This window comes from Neomonachus schauinslandi, chromosome 6 (assembly GCF_002201575.2).
Source record: "Neomonachus schauinslandi chromosome 6, ASM220157v2, whole genome shotgun sequence".
In the NCBI taxonomy this organism is placed as follows: Eukaryota; Metazoa; Chordata; class Mammalia; order Carnivora; family Phocidae; genus Neomonachus; species Neomonachus schauinslandi.
Genome location: NC_058408.1, coordinates 51,306,110 through 51,328,244, shown reverse-complemented (window position 1 = coordinate 51,328,244; position 22,135 = coordinate 51,306,110). Strand labels below are relative to the sequence as shown.

General features: G+C 47.3%; 1 protein-coding gene across 2 annotated transcripts in view; it reads right to left on the bottom strand.

The window, feature by feature from the left end:
- The window catches only part of TNR (tenascin R), an 80,139-nt gene that overhangs the window by 42,200 nt on the left and 15,804 nt on the right, over positions 1 to 22,135 (bottom strand). For both annotated transcript variants that reach the window (XM_021682610.1, XM_021682611.1), the window contains 2 exons: positions 16,646 to 16,915; positions 9,709 to 9,894 (listed from right to left, as the gene is read on the bottom strand). In XM_021682610.1, the coding sequence (XP_021538285.1) occupies positions 9,709 to 9,894; positions 16,646 to 16,915 (456 nt within the window). The remainder of the gene's footprint in view (positions 1 to 9,708; positions 9,895 to 16,645; positions 16,916 to 22,135) is intronic.

Below are 22,135 nucleotides of genomic sequence, written 5' to 3'. Positions count from 1 at the left end.
GCACTTAGGGCCCACCTTAATCTGTTTTGACCTCTTTTTAATTTGATTTCATCTGTAAAGACCCTGTTTCAAATAAGGTCACATTCACAGGTTCCAGTTGGACATGAATTTGGAGGGGGGCACTATTCAAACCAGTACACCATCATATTATAAAAAGAAACTAAGGCAAAGGTTCAGGGCTTTTAGGGGGAATGGAATGTTCCACCCTGCCCCCAATGTCATCGCTTTCCCTGAGCAGCTGTGACTTCCCCGGATCCCTGAGGTAATAGGAATGATTTTGACAGGAAATGCATCGAGCACACTTTCCTTAACAAACGGCTTTTTATATTTTAAAGATTTATCTATTTATTTTAGAGAGAGAGTGTGTGTGGGGAGGGGCAGAGGGAGAGGGAGAGGGAGCATCTTAAGCAGACTCCCCGCTGAGCACAGAGTCTGACGTGGGGCTCAATCTCAGAACCCTGACCTTGAGATCACGACCTGAGCTGAAACCAAGAGTCGGATGCTTGACTGACTGCACTCCCCCACCTTGTGCCCCACAAATGGCTTGGTTTAATGAAGGGGAATACTGCATGAGAGCCAGAGGGTTCTGTACCCCCCTCCTCAGTATAGCTTTAGTACAGTCGATGCAATAAATCCCCCCATGCTTGAGTATGGCAGAATCACCAGGCCTTACTGACCAGGCTCTCTTGAAGGAGTGCATTAGAACCAAGAACCAGCCCTCTTTTCTCTTTCTCAAACCAGCTCCATCCACTTCTCAACCCTTCTTTCTTTCTCTAAAATGTCAACACCAGTGGAGGTCAAGTTTGAAGTTTGACAGACTTTGAGGTCTGCTGTGCTTACGTTAACATTCAGGCTCGGCCACTTTCTACTGGTGTTAACTTTGATACTTGATATCTTTGAGCTTTAGTTTCTGTAGAATGGGAAGAGCAATGGTGAATCTCGGAGGGTCATCATGAGGATGAAATGAAGTACAGTGCCTGGCCCGTCCTGATAGTAGCCAGTATCATTATTATCTTGCTCAGAAGACTATTCCAAGATCTTGAGTCCTTTTTTGTGTGCCCCAGGCAGGTCCAAGCTGGTCCTCGGCACACCTGTCATCAGTTTGCTGAGGCTTACCCTGTTGGCCCTGATGAAACCAGTGATTCAGGGAGTCTGCCTGTCAGTGAGGAGCCGGCCCCCTGGCTGGGTGGAGTACCTGTCACTAGATTGAGTGGGTGGTTGTAACGCCCCCAGAGCCATTCCAAGCACACATTTATCTCTGTCAATATGTTCGGCGAGCCCCAGGTACATCCTTGGTTGGAGAAATTAGGTTACCTTTGGGACATAAACTACTTTTTTTAGGCATCTGATTGAAACCTTCAATTGCCTGTAATGAAGTAGAAATTCTCTGACGTAGATGAAAGGTGACAGATTGAGGGAGTAAGACAGAAATTATATGTTGCCAAACGGATCTAACATGTAATGTTTTCATCTGGGTTTCTTATTTATGAAGCTTAAATGAAATGTTCAATAATTTACAATGGAATCATCTTTTCCTAGAAAACGGCAGAGCAGAATTTAAAGTACTCTTGTCCCAGGCTTTCTGTCTAGGGGATGGGAAAGTGGGACTCGTTCATGGGTTCCTGCCTGCTACTTCCCTTTGATTTTCTGTAGCTTTCTTCCTGTGCTACAAGTGAATTGTTGTTCTTTGCTAGCAGGTAAAATATAGTGCTGCTGGAAAAGAAAATATGTATCGGAGGCACATCCAGCACACTTATACATCAGCATTCTGTGGACTCCTAGGGACTTCTCACTTTTTAAAGACCCCATTGCTCTCCATCAATGCTCCCTTTATCTTTCCATCCACCTTCTGAAAGTGGTGGCATATGAATGGCTCTGTTGCCTTGCTTCATAATAGCTCAGAAAATTCATCCCATAGGAAACCACCACTCTCCATGCCTTATAGAACTTCCTTTGTTCAGCTTGGAGGCTGATGCATTTCTCAACTCTTTCATGGCACACCCATTCTTCTCTGAACTCCCAAAGCACGCAGTTCATTCACTCACCAAACGTTATTGAGGACTTTCTTTGTGCTGGGTGAGCTGAATGGATATCACCCTTACCCTTCCCTTAATGACATAAAAAGAAATCTGTACTGAAGGAGGAAATTATTTATTGAGTACCCATAATATGCCAAGCACTGAGCTGCATGCCGTAGGCAATGTAGAAGAATAATGAGGAAGAAAGGGAGGGAAGAAAGGAGGGATAAAAATTGAAGGCAATTTTTTTGAGTGTCTGATGGTCAAGAGTCCTAATATTAGCTATAGTTTCTTAGAGATTGTACCTATTATCTTGTTTAATTCCCCTGCAGCTCTGCTGGGCGGGCATTACTGATGAACAAACAGAGGCTCGGAGAAGTCCATTCCTTGGCTGAGGTCGTGAGGCTAATAGACAATAAAACTAGCTTTGGAACTCAAGTCCTTTGTTTTTTTCTGAACTATCATAGCATTGTCCCTGTCCCTAAGAATCTTACAGGCTCGTGGAGTGGAGGGGAGTGGAGTAGCAGATTGGAATTTGAGGAATTTGGCACTACACCATGGCTTGCTAGCTAAGGAAAGGGATGAGATCAGCATGGGCGGTAGTGGCCAGGGGACGCTTTCTAAAGAAATGACTGGAGTTGAACCTTGAGAGCTAGCCAAGATTAGGAAAGGTAGAGGGAAGAAGATATGGAATGCTCTGGTGGGCAGGATGGGGCATGGGAGCAGGAAGAGATTAATTAGAGCTGAAGAACAACAGGAATGAGCAAATTCTTCCCTGCACTGCAAGGACCGTGGGCGATGACAGTAGAATGACTCACTTCCCCCTGTTTAGGAGACTTATTCTTCTAGCTTCCTGCTGCTGGCAGGGAAGTCGTGGGGGAAAGCAGGCCCAAGCAGCTGAGATTGCTCCCTCTTGCCAGCAAAAATCATGAATAAGACCCCTGGGATCTGCAGGCTTGGTTGGGTTCAAGTGGACCCATAGAAATAGGGACCTTTCCATCTCCAAATCCCTGGGCTCGTCTCCCGAGAACTGTGAACCTCCAGTCTTCCAAACTGGGGTGAGGGTTGGTGCATTTACAGGACACGTGCTCTCAAAGGGAGGGGCAACCTGAAGACCCTCTGTGCCCAAAGAGTTTGTAGTCCATCTCTCAGTTTTTACAGCAATCATGTTATTATACTGTTACTTTAGTTTTCATGTCGGTCTCCTCTCTAGACTCTTAGGTCTTGGGTCAAGGGGTTTGATTTTTTAAATATAATTCAGTGAGTAGCATAGGGAAAGGAATATATGACGCACGGAAGCAGTGTAACCAGGGTGCTGGGACCATTGGGAAGACTTACGAAGGGATGTCTCATCTGGGTTTTGAAGGATCAGAGGTATTTAGGTAGAGAAAGGGCATTACAGGCAGAAGGAATAATAGATGCAAAGGGGGATCTGGTAAAATAATTCATGAAAACCAGGGAGCTAATGTAGGGCCCCTGATAGCAGAAGTTCCAGCAGTAGAATTTTGGTACATAGATGGGAAATATTTGGAGACAACAGAAGATCTTCTGAGAACCCCTGAAATCACACCAGATGGGCAACAATCTACTTTTTAATATAATGGGGGTCTAAGCTCCCAGGCTCCCCATCCTTATTTTTCTAGGTGATGGTAGATGCTTCTCCAGGGTTATCTGAATGAATCAGGCTTTGGAGGCCATCTACCTGCTTTTTGAGTGTGCTGTCTTTAAGGACTGGCCCCACAAACCTATATTAAAATAATAATAATAATACTAAGGAACATTCTTCAATACAACTCTCTTGTTGCGAATGAGATTAATGAGAAACATGGCTCTTCACCTCCTGTCCTACAGGAACATGCCATCTCTGGGTCTTCATTGTAAACAAGCACTTTCTGCTGAAGAAGCCAAAGCTGGAGATGAAAAATTCCCACCTGGTTTTCTCCTGGTTCCCTGGCCCCAGTCCTTTAACACAAATAAGGGGACAGACGCCCTATGCGCCAGCTCTGTGAGGAGGAGGGATGTGGAGGCTTCTGCCCTTTCTCTTCTCTCTTCTTGGGTCTCTGCGGCCCACTCTCCACTTTCTGGCCCCTGAAAGGTGGCACCTTGTTCAGAGGGCGCCTTACCAGAGTGGCCACTTGGGGTCGCTGTGACTTCACCTGAAGGAGGCTGAGCACAGTCTGGCCAGGGCCACAGGCCCATTGCCAGACTCCTCCTACTCCTCCTCAGAAGAGCCTCAGGGAGTTGAAGGTCTGGCACTTGGTCTGGTGTTTGTGCCCTGGCACATCAGGGAGTGCAGACAGGGTGAAGTGAACATCAAGTGCCTTGGTCAGCACTGGTTTGCCAGCTGGACTTCCCTGGGAGGCTCAGATTTCTTCATGGAAAATTCTCCTGTGGACAAGCTCATCTACCTTTGCACCTGGAGGAACCCACCTTCTCACCCCTAGATCCTCATTTAAGCCCCAGGAGAAAATGTGGGTTTGGGCAGAGGCTTCTGTTCCAAGTCCCCGGCAAAACCAGTGGCCTTGAAAGTGATCCCTCACGTGCCCGACTTGCAGTGTCAGCCCTGTGCGTGTGTGTGAATGTGTGCCTGTGTGTGTGAGTGTCATGTGTGTCTGGCTGTGGGTCTTTGTTTTCTTGCAATCCTGTGTTGTACTGTGATGTCTGTGGGAATCTTCAAGGGTTTCCTAAGCCTGGTGGATGATTTATCTGATTGGCAGCCTGTGGCCTGGGGATGGAGTTAGTCACGAGGCGGAGAGGGGCAGCTGGGTGGGAAGTGCCGTCAGGAGGCTCATAGGCGGACACCCCAGGGGGTTGCTCAGGGCTGTGATGAACTGGCTCTGGGGGGCTGGGTTAGAGCCCATGCTCACATACTCATGGGGACCAGCTCCTTTGACCTTTCTCTTGGTCACAGGGCTCCTCAAGTGTGGGCGCCCGTTCTTGGGGGGGGGGCACCAGGCAAGAACGTGGAGATAGCTGAGGACAAACCCATTTTCCCTCTTGGCAAAGCACTCCAGCTGCAGGCTTTTCTGAGGACAGATAGAGAGGACACAGACACAGAGCAGACACAGAGCAGTGTTTCTCATTTGCATGGGTCCGAGGCAGGGCTTTTTGACCAAATTTCAGTCAAGAAATGAGAATCTCCTTCTTTCCTCAGTGTCCCCCACATCCCCCCCGCTTCCACTCAGAGTTTTCTACAGGATGTGTTATTTTCCACTGCTACCCAGAAAACAGTCGTGGTGCCCGTCCCTGGTTAAGTGCTACCCGTTCGAACCTCAAGGTCCCTTGATGCGCCCATAAAATATCTAACACTCAGGACCCCTCTGGGACTCCAGATCTGGTACACAGGCCAAGCACACATCATCCCAGGGGAAAGGCTGAGCCTAAAAAAGTTATCATTAAGGACACAGAAGCCACCGGAGCAGAGGAAAAAAAATCATTGCAGACACTGAGTCTGTGGTTCAGAACCAAATTCATACTCCCGAGGGAATTCTCTGGGCATTGACTGGAGAGAATAATGGAAGAGAAATGCTTGGCATTTTGTGCCTTAGCCTGTCCTCTGTGCTGCCCAGGAGGAGGGATGTGAGGGGGGTAGTCCCTGCCGGGGGCTGCATGCCGCGAGCCCTCTGCCTGACTCAGAGGCGCAGAGTGTCTGTGAGGGCCGGTGGCCCACGGCAGAGGGGAAACGGTGGCTGTGAAGATGAGGGCTTCTTCGGGGAGCAGCAAGTACAGACGCCACAGGACGGCGGGGCTTAGAGCCAGCCGAGACAGGAATGGGAGTGTGAACTTGTCCTGGGCAGAGGCCAGGTTGCCGAGCATCCAGTCTGAGCTTAGTGGGGATTCGAAACCAGAGACGGTCAAATGGCTGTTGGATGTTCTCCAGGAACCAGTCTCCATGCAGTGCTGGTATATGCAGATATGTGTGACTTCATTTCATCCTCCCAACAACCCCGGGAGAAAGACACCATGTCCTTTGGACCAGGAAATGGGAGCATGGGACATTGAAGAAATTTGCCCCAAACGCACATATCCCAAGTTGGTGTCAAACCCGAGTGGGCAACTTCAGAAGCCATGCTCTGAATGAGCACTTCTCATCCCTAATGGGCATCTAAATCCCCCGGGTGTCTTCTAGAATGCAGGCTCTGACTGGGAAGATCTGGGGGGGAGAGGGTAAACCCTCTCCCCGTGATGCCTTGCTGCTGGTGCCCACACCCCCCTGTGAGAGGCACATTCCCTGCTCTGTGCCACACCCATTACAGGAAGTCCTAACCCAGCCATTAGTTCACAGACCTCCTCCTCCTCCTCTTCCTCTTCCTCCTCCTTATCATCAGCCACATATGGAGCTTGCTATGTGAGAAGCACTACTTTACTCTTGTTAAACACATGATCTCATTAAAGCCTCATCAGCCTCATGATGACACTATGAGCTCAGTGGTATTATTCCCATTTTACAGAAGACAAAACAGAGGCTTAGAAAGGTTAAGTTGGTTATCCCAAATCACACAGGAAGTGGCTGTCCCTGGATGCAGGGTCAAAGTCCTGGCTCTTAACAAGTTCCACAGAACAAAGCATTCAAATAAAACAGGCAAGACACAAAGGGACGTTATGCTAGGAGTCTCAGTTACTATTATTTTTCTTTCTCTTTTTAAAAACATTGAGATAAAAATAGACATAAAACATTAGTCTCAGGTGTATAACATAACAATTCAATATTAGTATATGAAATGGTCACCAAAATAAGTCTAGTTAACATCCATCACCACATAGAGTTCTAATATTTTCTTTTGATGGGAATTTTTAAGATTTACTTAGCAGTTTTCATATACACAGTTGAGTATTAACTGTGGTCCCCACGCTGTACACTACATCCCCATGACTTATTTAATAACTGGAAGTTTGTGCCTCTGACCGCCTTCACCCACTTTGCCCACCTCCCCCCCATCCCCTACCCCTGACAACCCCCAATCTGTTCTCTGTATCTGTGGGTTCCCCAGTTGTTCTTGACTAGGAGATAGGAAAGGTTCAGATGGGGAGAGTGGGAGGTTTCTACATTCTCTTTCTGGCCAGGGACGAAGTGCTACAGGTGAGCCTGAAATGCCCTTCCCACCCGGTGGCCAGGGTCTTGCTTTATACATGCAAACAAATGACTTCTTTGGAGCCAGAAAACAAAACAAAACATAACACAACACAGGCCTCAGAGGCTGAAAAACTCTCCTCTTTAGGGTGCAAGTTGGGGAGTGAGGGAAAGAACACAAGTTATCTAGAGCTGGGATCAAATGTCTCCCTCCTTTTGCCTTCCCTCCTGCATGGTCGGTTCTTCTCTTCCCCCAGACACCACAGCAAGAGAGCCAACAACCCTTGTAATTCGCATCTCAGCAAGTACAAACACACTTGATTTCCTTACATGCCTATAATTCCTTCTTAAATCACATAAAGCTATTTGCCTTTATAAATCTCCCCAGCAGTGAGCTCCCCAGGATAATTATGTGTAATATATATTTATAGTTTTATTTCACAAGTCTGACTCTGACCAAAAAATTGACCTAGTTAAGCCCACTCCTCAATAATAATTTTTCCATTCCGTGTAAGTCTACAGCATTTATGTCTTGACCGTCCTTTGCATTTCAGTTCTTTAGTACCAGCAGCCATGCAATGGGAGGCTTTTGGCAAGTCTCCAAAGAGCTGCCTTTGAGCCACAGCTGTGCCCCTTGCTGGCTTTGTGAGCTTGGGCAAGTTTCCAAACTCTCTGAGCCTCGATTTCCTCATCCATAAAATGGGAATGGTAACATCTGTCATGAGGTCATTGTAAAGACTACGTGAGGGTGCCTGGAATAAGGCAGATGATGAATGAAAGTAGAATCTTCTTTGCCAGCCGTGGGAAATAATAACGAGGATGTGTCTGGATTCTTCTCTATACCACTCATGATTTTATGGCATATCCTCCCTCTGAACAACTAGCCATCATTTTTGTAAATTGCTAATTGCCAAATCAGCCTGCGGCTCTAGGTGGGGATGGGTTGCACTTAGACTCAGTTCCCTCCTGCATCATTTCAATTTTTTGTTGTTGTTGTTTAGCTTAATCTTTGTGAATGTCTCCATCTCTCTGTAGAGGGCTTTACGCCAGCTGGTGTGTTCCTGCTATGTTTAATTCACCCCCATTAACCTGCTTTGTCAGCATATCTTTCCATCTCCTTGCTGGGCTTCTAGGAGTGCATCTGTCTGGAAAAAGCATTTATTATATTTACTTTAACTGGCCTCATTTTGCAAGGCGATCTGGGAGGAAAGCAACTTTGATGATACTGCCCTTGTTTACTGTGTGCACTCTGTGCTATGTGTCCCTCGTCTACTAAGATGGTAAATGCTTTTGCAGGAAGCCAAGACACAAGTTAAACAGTGTCTCTGTGAGCACACTCGCGGCCCCTGGGCAGCTGCTTTGCACTGTCTCCTTCACCTGGAAACCATGACCCACATTTCAGTGAAGTCCAGCAGGCAGGTTTTCCTGGATGGGCGTGTGTTCTAAGGGCCGGGGAGGAGCATTGGCTGGGGCCCACATCCGCATGGTGACAGAGAGTGCTCCCCAGCCATGTGGCATGGTGACCTAGGGTCTTGACTTGGTCTGTGCATCACCACTCACTCTTTGATTCCAGCAGAGCCACCTGACCTATCTCTGCCCGTGACCTTGCCCCGCTCCCCCGGCTCTCCACGCAGCAGCTGCATACATGGATCATTATATCACCTTCCTTAAAATCCCTCAATGACTCCCCATTGCCCTCAAGAATAAACTCAAACTCTTTATGGGGTGTATAGGCATGAGCAGGTTCTCACCCTATCTTGTAGTCTATGCCCCCATAGTGAATGTTTGCACTTTCTTTCATCCATCCCTCCAACCATCCATCCATCCATCCATCACTTATCTAGGACTTAGTGTTAAACACTTCTCTGGACACTGGGGAGACAATAATGAGCAAAACTAAATATGGTCCCATTCACAGAGCTTTAGATCTAGGGTGGACACTGACAACGGAATAATCATACCCACAAGCGTACCGTGATAACTTGAGCGGCGCTGTGAGGACAGTGGTCACCAGAGAGATGAGGCAGCAGGACAGGATGACCTGACCTCACCTGGGGACTGCACAGGCTCCCCAGGAAGTGACAAGTGAACCAGGGAAGCAGGCATAACTCAGTGAAGGGGGTGGTTGGAGAGCCCGACAGGCAGCGGGAACGGCGTGCGCCAAGCCCCATGACAGCAGGGAAAACGTGTTTGAGGAACTGTCCGATGCAGACCTGTGGTCCCGGAGCAGGGGGAGCACCAGGGGATGCGGGAGGGAGGGGAGACCAGGGGATGCAGCCGCACTAGGGTTGGGGGTTATCTCAGGAGCAATGGGAAATCCCTGCAATGTGTGCAGAATGGGACAGCATCATTGAAGAGATCACTGAGGGTGTGAAGAGGACATTGTGGGGGTTAGGAGAGAATATTCGGAGGCTTTTTGCAGTGGTGAAGATGAGACTTAGTAGTAGTTTAGGCCAGGTGACAGCAGACAATGGAGAGCAGTAGACATGTGACAGGTACTTGAGAGATTGAATGAGTGGGATCTGGCGATGGCTGGATGGGGGTTGGGTGGACTGGGGAGAGAGCTGTGAGAATGTGGACTCGGGAGCCGACGTGCCCCCGGAGCCAGGGTGTACTCACCTGTGAGGGTGGCTCTGGTGGTTGGACCGATGCTCTTGGGGACCAGCAGCTCGTGGTACTGCTCACCCGCCAGGGTGCTATACACAACCTTGTACTCCTGGACCTCTGCTTCGCTGTTGTCCCACTCGAGGTCAAGGCTGGTTGCTGTGTGCGAGCCCACCCGCAGGTTCTTGGGGGCGTCAATCTCTAAAAAGAGTTAGTCATCACCAAAGTCACATGGGATAATGTGCATTTGTCGTGTGCCTTGAAGTTTAACAAGCTTTAGGTTGAGAGCCCACATCTCCTGACCCTCTGCCTCCTGTTTTGACTGAACCCCAGGGCTGCCCTTGAGCTTTTGCTCTGCCAGCTTCATTGGTGGTTTGGAGACTTTTACGTGGGAGTTAGTTATCAACACGCTTTACACTTGCTCCATTTCCATTCAGGGAATGTTCTAGAATATTTCCTGAATGGATGTGGGGGTATCCTAGAAATTTAAAAATGAGCCAGTTATCGTAAGCTTGAAACTAAGTAAGGAAAACCCCAGCAAGAAAAAAAATCAGAGACAGCTTCTAAGTGATTATGATGGAATACGGTAATATCAAATTTGGCCACCAGGCTAAAAGAAGACAGTTGATTGCAAGGTTCTGAAGTATCAGCTGTCTTCCCCTGGATTTACCTGCATAGACACTGTGGCAAGGTTTGTAGGAAATTAAGTAAACACATAGGGGATGTGATGTAGTGGGAAGAATGGGCTTTGGGATCGGGTCTCAGGCTGAGCCCTAGCTCTGTCTCTTATTGTAATGGGACCATGATCAAGTTTTTGGTCAAGTGAGGTGTCACTGGGCCTTGATGGCCGCATCTGTAAAATGGCTTAGTAATACTGACATTTCAGGTTATTGTACAGATAGGACAATGCATGTGAAGTGTGTGGCGTGATGCCTGGTGCATAAACAGAGGCCCAGCCTTGGGAGGACTCCCTGTTGCTTCTGAAGCTCATCCTGAGTTCCAACAACATGGCACCCCCTAATGCTTGCTCTCTGAAGCTCCAGAGATTCCTGTGCAAAGGAGAGACCACCAGCACGAGGTCTCTCCCATGATCCAGAGGGGCTGATTCTCTCTCCCTGGACTGGTCATGTCCTCAGGCTTCTTTTGGCAGAAACAACACAAATAACTCGCAGGGGAAGAAGATGCAGCCATGAAAAACTGCTACTTAAAGAGTTTTTAATAAGTTTTGTCTTTGGGACTTGAATTTAACTTTGACGTGGACCAGCCATTTGTTCTGAGAAAACCTCCAGGAGACTTCTAATTTGCAAATGCCAGGCAAGTATACACCAATTGTTCTTGGGGAAGATGGGAACACTGTGAATCAATCTGAGTGCAACTGCTTCAGAGTGAGAAGTGTTCTGTTTAGTGATGCAAATTAGGTGAATCTTTTAGCAGATTTATGTCTCTGCAGCTTATTTTTCTGACAAATGTTTCTTTACTCAGTGTGGATTTAGCGTGCCGGATTCTGTGCTTTCTGGATGTGCTGTGTGGATGGAGAGAGGAGTCAAATGGAGAGAGGAGCTTGGATACAGGGGCAGGTGGGAAGAATGGGCTTGAGCTGGACCCTATGCCGCTCAATCTCATGCAGGAGCAGAGGCTGGGATAAGGTACCTGACCCGGTGTGGGGTGTGTGGCCTGAATGGAATTAGAGTAAAAAAGAAGTTAGGGTTAGCATTTAGGTTGACTCTTGTACCCACCTACTGCTCTTCACAACTAAAAATTCCAGACTGTGGAAACTATGGTTTTTGTTTTCTAGAGTTTTTTGGCCTTAGGACCTGTGCACTGTGGATAGGGGCCAGTGTTGTCTCTGAAGGGACCAGACACTTTCCAGGTCCATGATGCCAAAAGAGGTCAATGCTGGGAATGAGGGCTTGGGAATGTTAGAGTAAGCAGTTAGTTAGGTTCTTACAGGATCCCTGGAGGCCAGCAGAGGGGAAGTCATGACCAATTACAAGAAAGTGAGAAGTCTGACCTGACCTGGCAGCACCGGTGAACAAAACCACAAGAAACTGGATCAAACCAGACAGGCCCAAGATGGCTGACAAAGTAGGCCAAAGTTCACATTATTCCTTTATTAGACTACATTACTAAATCTCCTCCCTAAGGGTGCTGTGACAGGAAACCACCCTGCTTCCAAGAAATCCCTGCCCCCAGTAATGAATATTCCACTTCCTTGTTAACAACTGTCAATAAAACATGGAGACCCAAACCCCAGTGGACACGGCTCTCCCTCGAGCTTGCCTGCTCTCAAGTCTCCAGAGTGTACTTTTGCTTTAATCAACTTTCCTGCTTGTGCTGCTCATCGCTGTGTTGTGTCTGTCCTTGAATTCTTTCTCATGGTTACACCAAGAGCCTCCAGTGACATCTTTCGGACAGGCTGGGTCACAGCCTCAGGGCCTGAGGTCTCCCCAGTCCACCTGGCAACAGGGAGAGGTATTAGGAATGGGGTGGAGTGAAATGGTTTGCTCCCCTGGGTCTCTCTCTCTCTTTTTTAAAGATTTATTTATTTTAGAGAGAGAGCAGGAGCAGTGAGGGGGGGGGCAGAGACAGAGGGAGAAAGATTCCTCAAGCAGACTCCCCACTGAGCATGGAGCCTGACGTGGGGCTTGATCCCAGGACCCTGAGATCATGACCAGGCCGAAATCAAGAGTCTAATGTTTCACTGACTAAGCCACTCAGGCCCCTCCCCTGGGTCTTGAAGCCTGACCTCTAGGTGGGATGACTCAAGGTCACCCCTCCCTGTAGATAGGAGCTTGTTCTGGTCTCTGTAACTCATCAGCAAGCCAGGGGAAGACAAAGACCGATGTCCAGGGGGGCCCTGTGGAGGCGCTTGGGGCTGTGGATCCTGGTAATAGCCACATCTAGTCTCCAAAACATAAATTAGACCAAGCATTTCTCCTGCTTAAAATTTGCCTGTTGCTTCCTATTATAAACTCCCGATCATCCCCTGCACGGCTCTCTGCTTCTCAGACATTGTCTCACAAGACTTCTACCCTAATTCACTGTGCTCCAGTTGTACTGCCTTTTTTCTACTCCTGAAACACATCAAACTTAATCCCACCTCAGGGCCTTTGCACTGGCTGCTGCTTTTGCTGGCAGGCTCTTCCCTGGATCCTCACATGGCTTAGGTCACTTAGGTGTTGGCTAAAACTTCACTTCCTCAGTGAGGTGTTTCCGAATGATTCAATCCCATGCGGCGTTTCCTCTCCAGCATCCCTTTCACTTCTGAGCATAGCGCTCAGGATGGAAGGATCCTGTGTGTTTCTTTGCTTCTTCTCCCACTGGAATGTAACTCACAGGGACTAGACTCTTGTCTATCTTGTTTATTCTGGAGCCTCAGTGCCTAGAACAGTGCTTGGCACCTGCTGGGTGTTCAGTACGCATATGCGAAGTGCCTTGATGAAAATTGTCAGTTTTCGGTCTTGTCTGCCACCTCAAAGACTTTAGAAAAGTCTCGTTCAATATTTTGGCTGGGGGGGCTATGAGGATGCCTGGGGCGAGGTGGTGGTTCACTGGCAATCTTAGGCATTCCTTGGCTTATAGAAGAAGCACCCCAATCTCTGCTTTTTGTCTTCACATGGCGTTCTCCCTGTGTACCTGCCTCTGTGTCCGAATTTCCCCTTGTTATAAGGACATACAGTCATTTTGAATTAGGGCCCACCCTAATGACCTCTTTAATTTGGTCATCTGCAAAGACCTTGTTTCCAAATAAGGTCATATCTACAGGGACTGAGGGTTAAGACTCCAGCATTTTTTTAGGGGACACAATTCAACTCCTAACAGCATTCAAGAGAGGTCTGGGGCATTCAGGTTAGAGCAGGAGCCTGTGCTTTGGCCGAATGCTCTGGAGGCCGAGTTTGGTGCCCTGAGGGATGTGCTCAGAGAGAAGGCCTCCAATGGAGAGAAGAGTCCCAGGACTGCCTTCATGAAGGTTACTGAAGCCAGAGCCACCCGAGGGAAGGGAGGTTTTCGAGATTGACCTCCCGGGTTCCTTGGGCTGGCTTCTCTCTAACTGCCGGCCTGTCTCACCACTGTGCTCCCATCAGGGTGCTTTCCTTTTTGGGAGCAGCTCCAAGACCCAGGTAAATATCCCACTCACCATGCAGGGAACAAATCTCTGCTTTAATTGCCAGGGCAATTAGTGCGCTCCTAGTGTCGAAGACATCACCTGGAAAAGCACTTTGGCTAATTTGAATTTAAGCGGAGTTCTGAAATGACTGAGGGCCCTACTGCGAGGGTCCGGGCCCCTCCACCCTCATTCGGCTGGCAGCCCCCTCCCCCAGCTCCTCTGCAAAGCTCCTGGCGTCTCCCCGCCCCCGCGCCCCTCCCCCGCTGAGCGGAGGGGAGCAGGTTGGAGGTGCAGGCCAGGAGGCAGCCTCCTAACAGCTGCCGATCTGCCAGGCTACCGGAAACAGAATCACTCAGCAGTGAGCTGAAACTCAGGGGGAGCTCGGAGGAGGCAGAATGTAATTGTCTTGATTGGAATTTTCCTGGGCCACCAGCCAATCCTGCTTCCATCTTGTCGACCTAAACATCAAGAATTTGCCTTTCATCATGCTGCACGAGAGCGCTCTTCTCCTTTTCTGCCTCTTCAAACTCCTTATCTGAGCAAAGCACAAAGAAACCTCTTTTCAAACAAAAACTGTCTTGAAATTCAGAACAGAATGCAGGACTTGTGGTCCCCAGGAGATCCCACCACCTGAGTGAGTTGGGTGGTGTTGTGGGGTGTGAGGGGTGGGGGGGGGGAATGGCTGACCTGAACTCTCCACAAAGGGACATTGTGTCAGGTCATGCTCAGCCCCGAGCAATGTGGATTAAGTGGAGGAGAAGAAGGAAAGAGAAATGGGCAGAATTTAGTTCCTTTTTTTTCCCTTCAGATGCATAGTCAGTCACTGGTGATCATAAGATGTGTTCAGTAAACAATCTGACCCGCGATCCCCTGGGTAGGGTGGCGTCTGGCACAGGACCTGGGAGAGAACCTCTCTCTTCAAATCAAACCCTGCCGTCAGGGTCCAGACTTGCTGCCTTTTAGCAGGGAAGCTTTTTCCACTCTCGATTTGTCTTTCTGTGCAGAGGGAGCCCCATTATAAGACTCTGGCCTTTTCCTTACATTGTGGAAGGTGGACTTCCCTCAGTGGTGAGTTTTATAGCAGGACCTAGGCACTTAGTTCTGCTCTTCTGTTCCCCTCTCTCATGGGAGCCAGCTCTCCCCAGGCATCAGGCCTCTGTGTGTTCCTCCATGGTGTAAATCCTAACCTGAGTAGTCCCCTAACTTCTGCTGCATGGCAAGACTGGCCCATATCCACAGGGACCATCACCTTGCAAGCCCATCTGGCACTAACACTAAGCTACAGGCTCCAATCCAGGGGATATTTTGGCTTCCATCTGTCTTATTCTTTGCCTTCTTTGTCCATTGATTTTAAACACAGGTGGAAGATAATGGTGCTGTTGATGGAACCACCCCTCAGCCCCTCAGCTGGTTTATCCCATCCTGTAACAGCTCTTGGGCCACACCACAAGTAGGATGCTTGAATTAACGATTCTCCTACTTTACCCCCTCAGAAGATGCTGGTTCTCAGATCCTACAGATGCTAGCAGTTTCCCTTGATCTCTGCACAACTTGGAGTTGGCAGAGACATTCCTTGCTGTGTGACCTCTCCAGGGTAGAGAAACCAAGACTGAGAATCTGGGTCAGGTGGAGACTCACTATCTGATCCCAGGCCCTGTTTACCCAGTGAGAGTGCTGGGAAGCCTGTGTTGGGATGGTGCCCCCATCTGGCCAGCCTGACAGGCTCCGAGAAAGTCAGGGAGCAGGTCACCGTGAGGTCCGGCCTTTCTTGACTGTGGGGGAAGCTCTTTCCAAGTTCTAACAGCCTTGGGAAGGGGGATGAGTGGTCATCACAGTGAGGCAGGTGGGACTTATCCTGCCTACCGTCTGTGGGAGCAGGCCTCCCATGAGCCTTCTTGCTAGTGTTTGCAAAGGGCAGAGTGAGTCACAGAGTCTCAGGCAGAAGGCCTGCTGCCAGCCGCACAATGTGGGCCTCGCACAACTCCTTGGGGCGCCACCATGCTGTGTAATCATTATGAATTTATAGAATTATTACAAGTGCCAGCAAATAGCAGTAAAGCACCTCAAGGGAGAGCACCTTTCCTGAACTCTCACAAAATTGCCACTTGGGCTAGCAATATGGACGTGTAAATGCCTTCAAGACGAACTTTTAATTTTACCAAGGAGACACCTGAGAGCTGTGGAGAAGAGCCTTAGATCAGGTGACAGATCTGGCTGGTAGCAGAGGCAGGATGGGCACCAAGTCCTATAACTTGGGTCTGTGATAAGGTGGGCGTCCAAGCAATGTCACCTGTGCCCCCTTGACACCCCTCTTTTTTTATTTTTTATTTTTATTTTTTTATATTTTTTAATTGTTATGTTAATCCCCATACATTACATCATTAGTTTTAGATGTAGTGTTCCATGATTGTTTGTGCGTTACACCCAGTGCTCCATGCAGAACGTGCCCTCCTCAATACCCATCACCAGGCTAACCCATCCTCCTACCCCCCTCCCCTCTAGAACCCTGTTTGTTTTTCAGAGTCCATCGTCTCTCATGGTTCGTCTCCCCCTCCGATTCCCCCCCTTCATTCTTCCCCTCCTGCTACCTTCTTCTTTTTTTTTTCTTAACATATATTGCATTATTTGTTTCAGAGGTACAGATCTGAGATTCACCAGTCTTGCACAATTCACAGCACTTACCAGAGCACATACCCTCCCCAGTGTCTGTCACCCTCACCCCATCCCTCCCACCCCACCCCCCACTCCAGCAACCCTCAGTTCCTCGACACCCCTCTTGATGTGACATGGCACCCACTGGCTCAACCCTCTCTCCCCCTGGTGCCCCCCACCACCCCTGCCTACCTGTTGTGAACTGGGTGGTCGTGGACTGGCTCTCATTGGTCCCGCGGACGGCGCTGACCCACACCTCGTAGCGGGAGCCGGGCCGCAGGGCCTGCACTGAATATTGGCTCAGGGGAGGCTGTAGCCGGAAAGTGGTCTTCCCGCCTTCCCCACCCGCCAAGCCATACTTCAGGAGAATGAAATCGACTTTGGCTCGAGGTGGGGTCCACTCCACGAAGGCCACAGTGTCCGAGACATCTCGAACCAGGATCTGTGTGGGCCCATCAATGACTGAATAAAAAGGATCAAGTAGAAAAAAAGAGTTTGAGAAATGGGTGTTTGAAATCAACTCTCTCCTCTCCTCCTTAGGTTAACTTGGTCAATCAAAGAGAGGATGGGTATTATTATCCCAATTTACAGATGGAGAAAATGAGACACAGTAAGACAAAATCGCTTTCCTGAGGACACACAGTTTGGCAACAGGGGAAGCGACATTAGAAGTTGGTTCCCCTGCATCTTGCTCTCAGCAGGCTCTGGTGTTTCAGCCCCGGCATTCTCCATTTGGGCAGGGGAAGAGCACCCACTGGCTTGAGAGGCCAGCAGGGCTTCTGTCTGGAGGTAATGGGCCAGAGAACTGTGAGACGTGCTTCTGGTGTGTGTGCTCTGCTCTTCTCTCACCTTCTCTGAGCCCTGATGAAAGACCTACAAGATTATCAGCCCCATCTGGAATCTCAGAATTCCAACTCGGTTGCCAAAGAGGGCATCGTGAATGTCCAAAAGATGTCCCTGCTCAGCCACACCTACAACTCAGTCAGTCCAGCTGCTAAGAGTACCACAACCCAGCAGATATTTGCATTGCAGACGTAAACATGCCTTCTGGGGAAACTTGCTCTTCTGGGGGAAAAAAAAAGGACCTTAGTTTAGGAAGAGCATCTTGTGGGCTATTTTGTCGCACCTGTTCTTGCACATTCCTGACCTAGAGGGGCACTGTGTGTCCCTCCTGAGCCTTTGGCCTCTGCCACTGAGTGGCTGAGGGGAACATCATTGTAGGGTGGCATGACATAGAAAAGCTGAGTGGTGTCCCAGGGGGCCCAGCATCTATGGTTCCAGCACCCGCTTGGTTCATAGTGAATTAGACAATGGTGAGGTTGGGGAAGGGGAGAGAATATAGAATGGAAATAGAAAAAGAAAGAACTTCGTGAGGAGAATAGAAAATGCTGTCCTCAACTCCTCATGGTAGGTCTGCACAGCCAATGTGTCCTTTCTGAATTACTCATTACCTTCTAAAAGAGTAGGCCCAGCTTCCATGTTTGCATTTATAATATGATTATGCCTCTCTGACTAGAGCTGATTAATATTAATATTAATGTTCTTCAGGATTTGGAATTGGAACCAGAGGCTCAGGTTCTCTGGTTAGATGGTTTGGGACCATGTAGAGCCAGGGCTGGTATGAGACCATTCTCTACCATATTCACACATAAATAGAAAACATCTGATCTGAAGAGAGAGAAAACAGGTGGGAGGGGAGTGAAGAAGGGAGAGGGTGATTTATCATAAATACATACTGGTCTTGGTCCCTTCCTGATACAAACCTCCTAAAACCTTTGGAGTTTCCTAAGTGATGAGAGTACTAATGTCTTTTGTGATGTTAATGAGGTGAGGAGAGGGGCTGGTTGCCAGGGGTGTGAGCCATGTGATTAGAGGGCTGGAGCTTTCAGTCCCGCTTCTGACCTCTGGTCAAGATCAATCCTGCCTGTAATGAAGCTTCTGTAAAAACCCAGAAGGACTGGGTTCAGAGAGCTTCCAGGTTTGGGAACCAGAACGCTTCCACGTGCCACCATGATGGGCCCCAAACTCCATAGAGACAGCAGCTCCTTTGTTCAGGGCTTTGCCCAATGTGTGTCTTCATCTGGTTGTTGATTAGTATCCTTTAATATCCTTTGTAGTAAATCAGTAATCTTGTGAGCAAATGGATTTCCTGAGTTCTGGGAACATCTCTAACAAATTAATCAAACCTGAAGAGGGGGTGGTGGGAACCTCTGATTTATAGCCAGCTGGACAGAAACACAGGTAATGACCTGGATATGCAATTGGCATCTGAAGTGGAGGGCAGTCTTGTGGGACTGAGCCCTCAACCTGTGGAATCTGTTCCTGTCTCTGGGTAGATAGTGTCAGAATTGAGTGGAATTGTGGGATACCCAGCTGGTGTCCAGAGAATTGCTTTGGGGAGGACCTCCCTCTTCAACACACACACACACACACACACACACACACACACACACACTGGAATTGGGTGCAGAATTTTAGGAACACATATACATAGAGAAGGAGAAATGAGTGACTCTGTGGAGCTTCTAGAAAGACAGAGAGAGTAACCTGAACCTGGCTTTCCATTCTTCAGTTTTTTGTGACATCAGGATACATTCTGGTCCTAGGGTTTCAGGAGACACTCTATGTCCTTCCAGTAAATTCTCTTTTTTGCTTTAGCTAGTTAAAGAAAAATTTTCTTCCTTGTTACTAGAGAGTCTTGACTAAGACTTGTTTTTTAAGCCAATCCACTCTGGACCACCTCCTACTGTCTCCAAAATGGAGCATCTTCTGCAGGATGAACTCAGTCTGACTTTGAGCTTCTCAGTCTTTCAGAGTTGGGCCTTTTCCTGGGCACCCCACCCTCTTTCTGGGTCTAGTCCAGTTTTGTTCTTTATTAAGTAGCTTAGGATTTTTGGCTTAGTACCAGCCAAAATGAAAATCACCAGGCCATTTTGGTGCCACCTGGTTTGGAGTTAAAATGAAGTTCTGTTTTTCATATTTGGGGTAATAGTATGATTTAACGGAACACATCCAGATGTTTTCAGCATGCTGAATTTAATGGCTTTCAGTAACTTGGGCCTTTTAAATTTAATTTAATTTAATAACAAAATGGGAGAAGTGGTCTTCTAGCTGCTATATAAGCATAAAGTCTGAAACACAGACACTCAGTACATGGGTGTGGAGTAAATGAAATGAATGAATATCCTCTGTATCCATGAGAAAGAAGGGGAAGCATTTCAAAGAATTCAAGCTTCTTGAGAAAAAAAAAGATGTCACAGAAACTCAAATGACATTGGAAGGCTTTTGTCCTTTAACTCTTTAAATCCCCAAGACCCTAATCATAATGGATTGTCCATATTAGAATATAATCATGCAGCATAGAGGGCCCTAGTTGCAGGAGGTCTAGTAATTTGCATTCCCTAAAGGCCTGCCTGGAAGAAGCCAGTCCGAGTGCCTTTGAGGACTCAGAGCTTCGCAGGAGGGGGTTGGTGTCTGTCAGACCTCAGCAGAAGGAAATAATTAACCAATCATTTCCTGAAAACAGCAGACAGGGTTGGGAGACAACCTTCTTTTCTGTAGCCACCCTTGGATTCTGCCCTTCTGTTGGCCACTCAGTAGTGGTGTCCCCATTCTAGTCAAGTTGGTATCAGCTTGTTTTCAATTTAGGTCCTAATTTCTAAACAAACACAAGTTCTACTCAGAAAGTCAAATGGAATAAATATTTTTCTTTCCATTTCTTCATGACTCTGTACGCAATGCCAAAGTATTAACTAGGACATTTTTCTTAATTGAAAAAAAAATCTGCCTAGCTTTACCACAAATTTTTAAATCTGGAATTTGAATCTTAAGGAACTTCTAAACCAAAAAATATCGCAAATTTCGTAAAAATGTGCTTTGAGTAGAAGACTGAGGCAGGGTTAGACTATTTTCCCCAAATTTGGAGGAAAAACTTTCTACAGCTGCAGTGCTCTTCTCTGCCCTCTTCTGAACCATCTTCTTTGTCTAGGCTTTTGTTTTCCAGTCATGTTTTCTTAATATCATTTCACAGGAATGATTTGGAGTCACTGAAACGTTTCATCCCAGAGGAGGAGCATCTACACATGTCATGAAATGTCAGGTTCCAGCATAACCTTGGGGAACGGAGTTCTGGAAAAACTCTAGTCACTGGCATCTGAAGAAATTCCTACAGAGAACTTTTAGGTTTTATGGCTATGGAGTTTCTTCTAAAACATATTTGCATTAGAACAGAAGTTTTAAAGTCTTTTTAGGGGGAATAATACTCTTTTCCTTTAAAGAACAAAATCTTAAATGACCGTACAAAATATAAAACAGGTGGAGCTGCCTTGGTTGGAGGCTGTGTTGGGCATGGGTGTGGATGTAATCAGAGGCCTGAATCTCCCCTTCATCCTTGCCTTGAGCCACTGCCATGGAGCCCTAGTGTTCTAATGGAACATAATCTAATGCCACAATAGTTTAAAACCAATGTTTTCTAGGCTGAGCATAAGCCTCAGCACCTGATGTTATTTAGTTTGGATCCAGTTAGCAAAGTATGAATCACTAATCCATAAACATGGTCTCATTACATGGTGTTGTCGTTCTTTTTTCTGGCCAACTTGGCCTTTGTCCTAAACCCATAACTGGCTTTCTTAGGTGTCAATGTCAGTTTATGAAAAATAAAGCTGTACCAATATTCACCTATCTTAGTTTCTGTTAACTAAAAGGGAAAAGTGCTTAACTTTGGAGTCTCAGCTCCCCCATCAATAAAATGAGACAAAAAATGATACCAGATGCTATTTGTAACTTTTGAAATTGGGAGGGCACACACATATACATCATAATTGCTAATTTACAGCATTGAAGTTGACCATCCTTTGTTAGCTAAGAAAACAATAAGGCAAAAGATGATGCAGTTACTGAATTGAATCTAGAAACAACGATCTTGCATAAGATTAACTGTGGGGATGAACTAATAACCAATTTAAGTCATCACCTTGAACGGTGACTCAACTCACACATACTGGTTTTAAATAATTTGTTTCCACCTGCTCTCACTTCTTTTTTTAAATTTTTTAAAAAAGATTTTATTTATTTATTTGACAGAAAGAGACAGTGAGAGAGGGAACACAAGCAGGGGGAGTGGGAGAGAAAGAAGCAGGCTTCCCGCTGAGCAGGGAGCCCAATGTGGGGCTCGATCCCAGGACACTGGGATCATGACCTGAGCTGAAGGCAGACGCTTAACGACTGAGCCACGCAGGCACCCCACCTGCTCTCACTTCTAAGTGTGTTCTGTAAGTATATGTATATACACTGGGTATTGAGCACTCTCTCATCAACATAGTGCTAATCACTTTGTGTGCTTTTTCTAATTTAATCCTCATGTCAACTCAAAGAAGGAGGTATTTTCATTCACCACTGGAAAATGATGGCAAGTTTGGGAAGGGTTGGATGACTTTTGCTAAATCTCACAATAGATAAGAGTTAGTTCTTGCTCAAGAACTTGGTTCCTGAGCTCAAGATACTAGGGGCTGACAAATGAAGCCTCTTAATGAATAAGCTCAGAAGAAATACGCTGGAAATCTTAACAAAGAATTTTCCCTGTATAATACTCTCCCAGATTTCTGTGCTTGCAAGGATTAGCAGTAGGGGAGATGTTCAGCTAAGCATCTGGTAGAGTAGCTCCATCTCCAGGTATCCAAATCA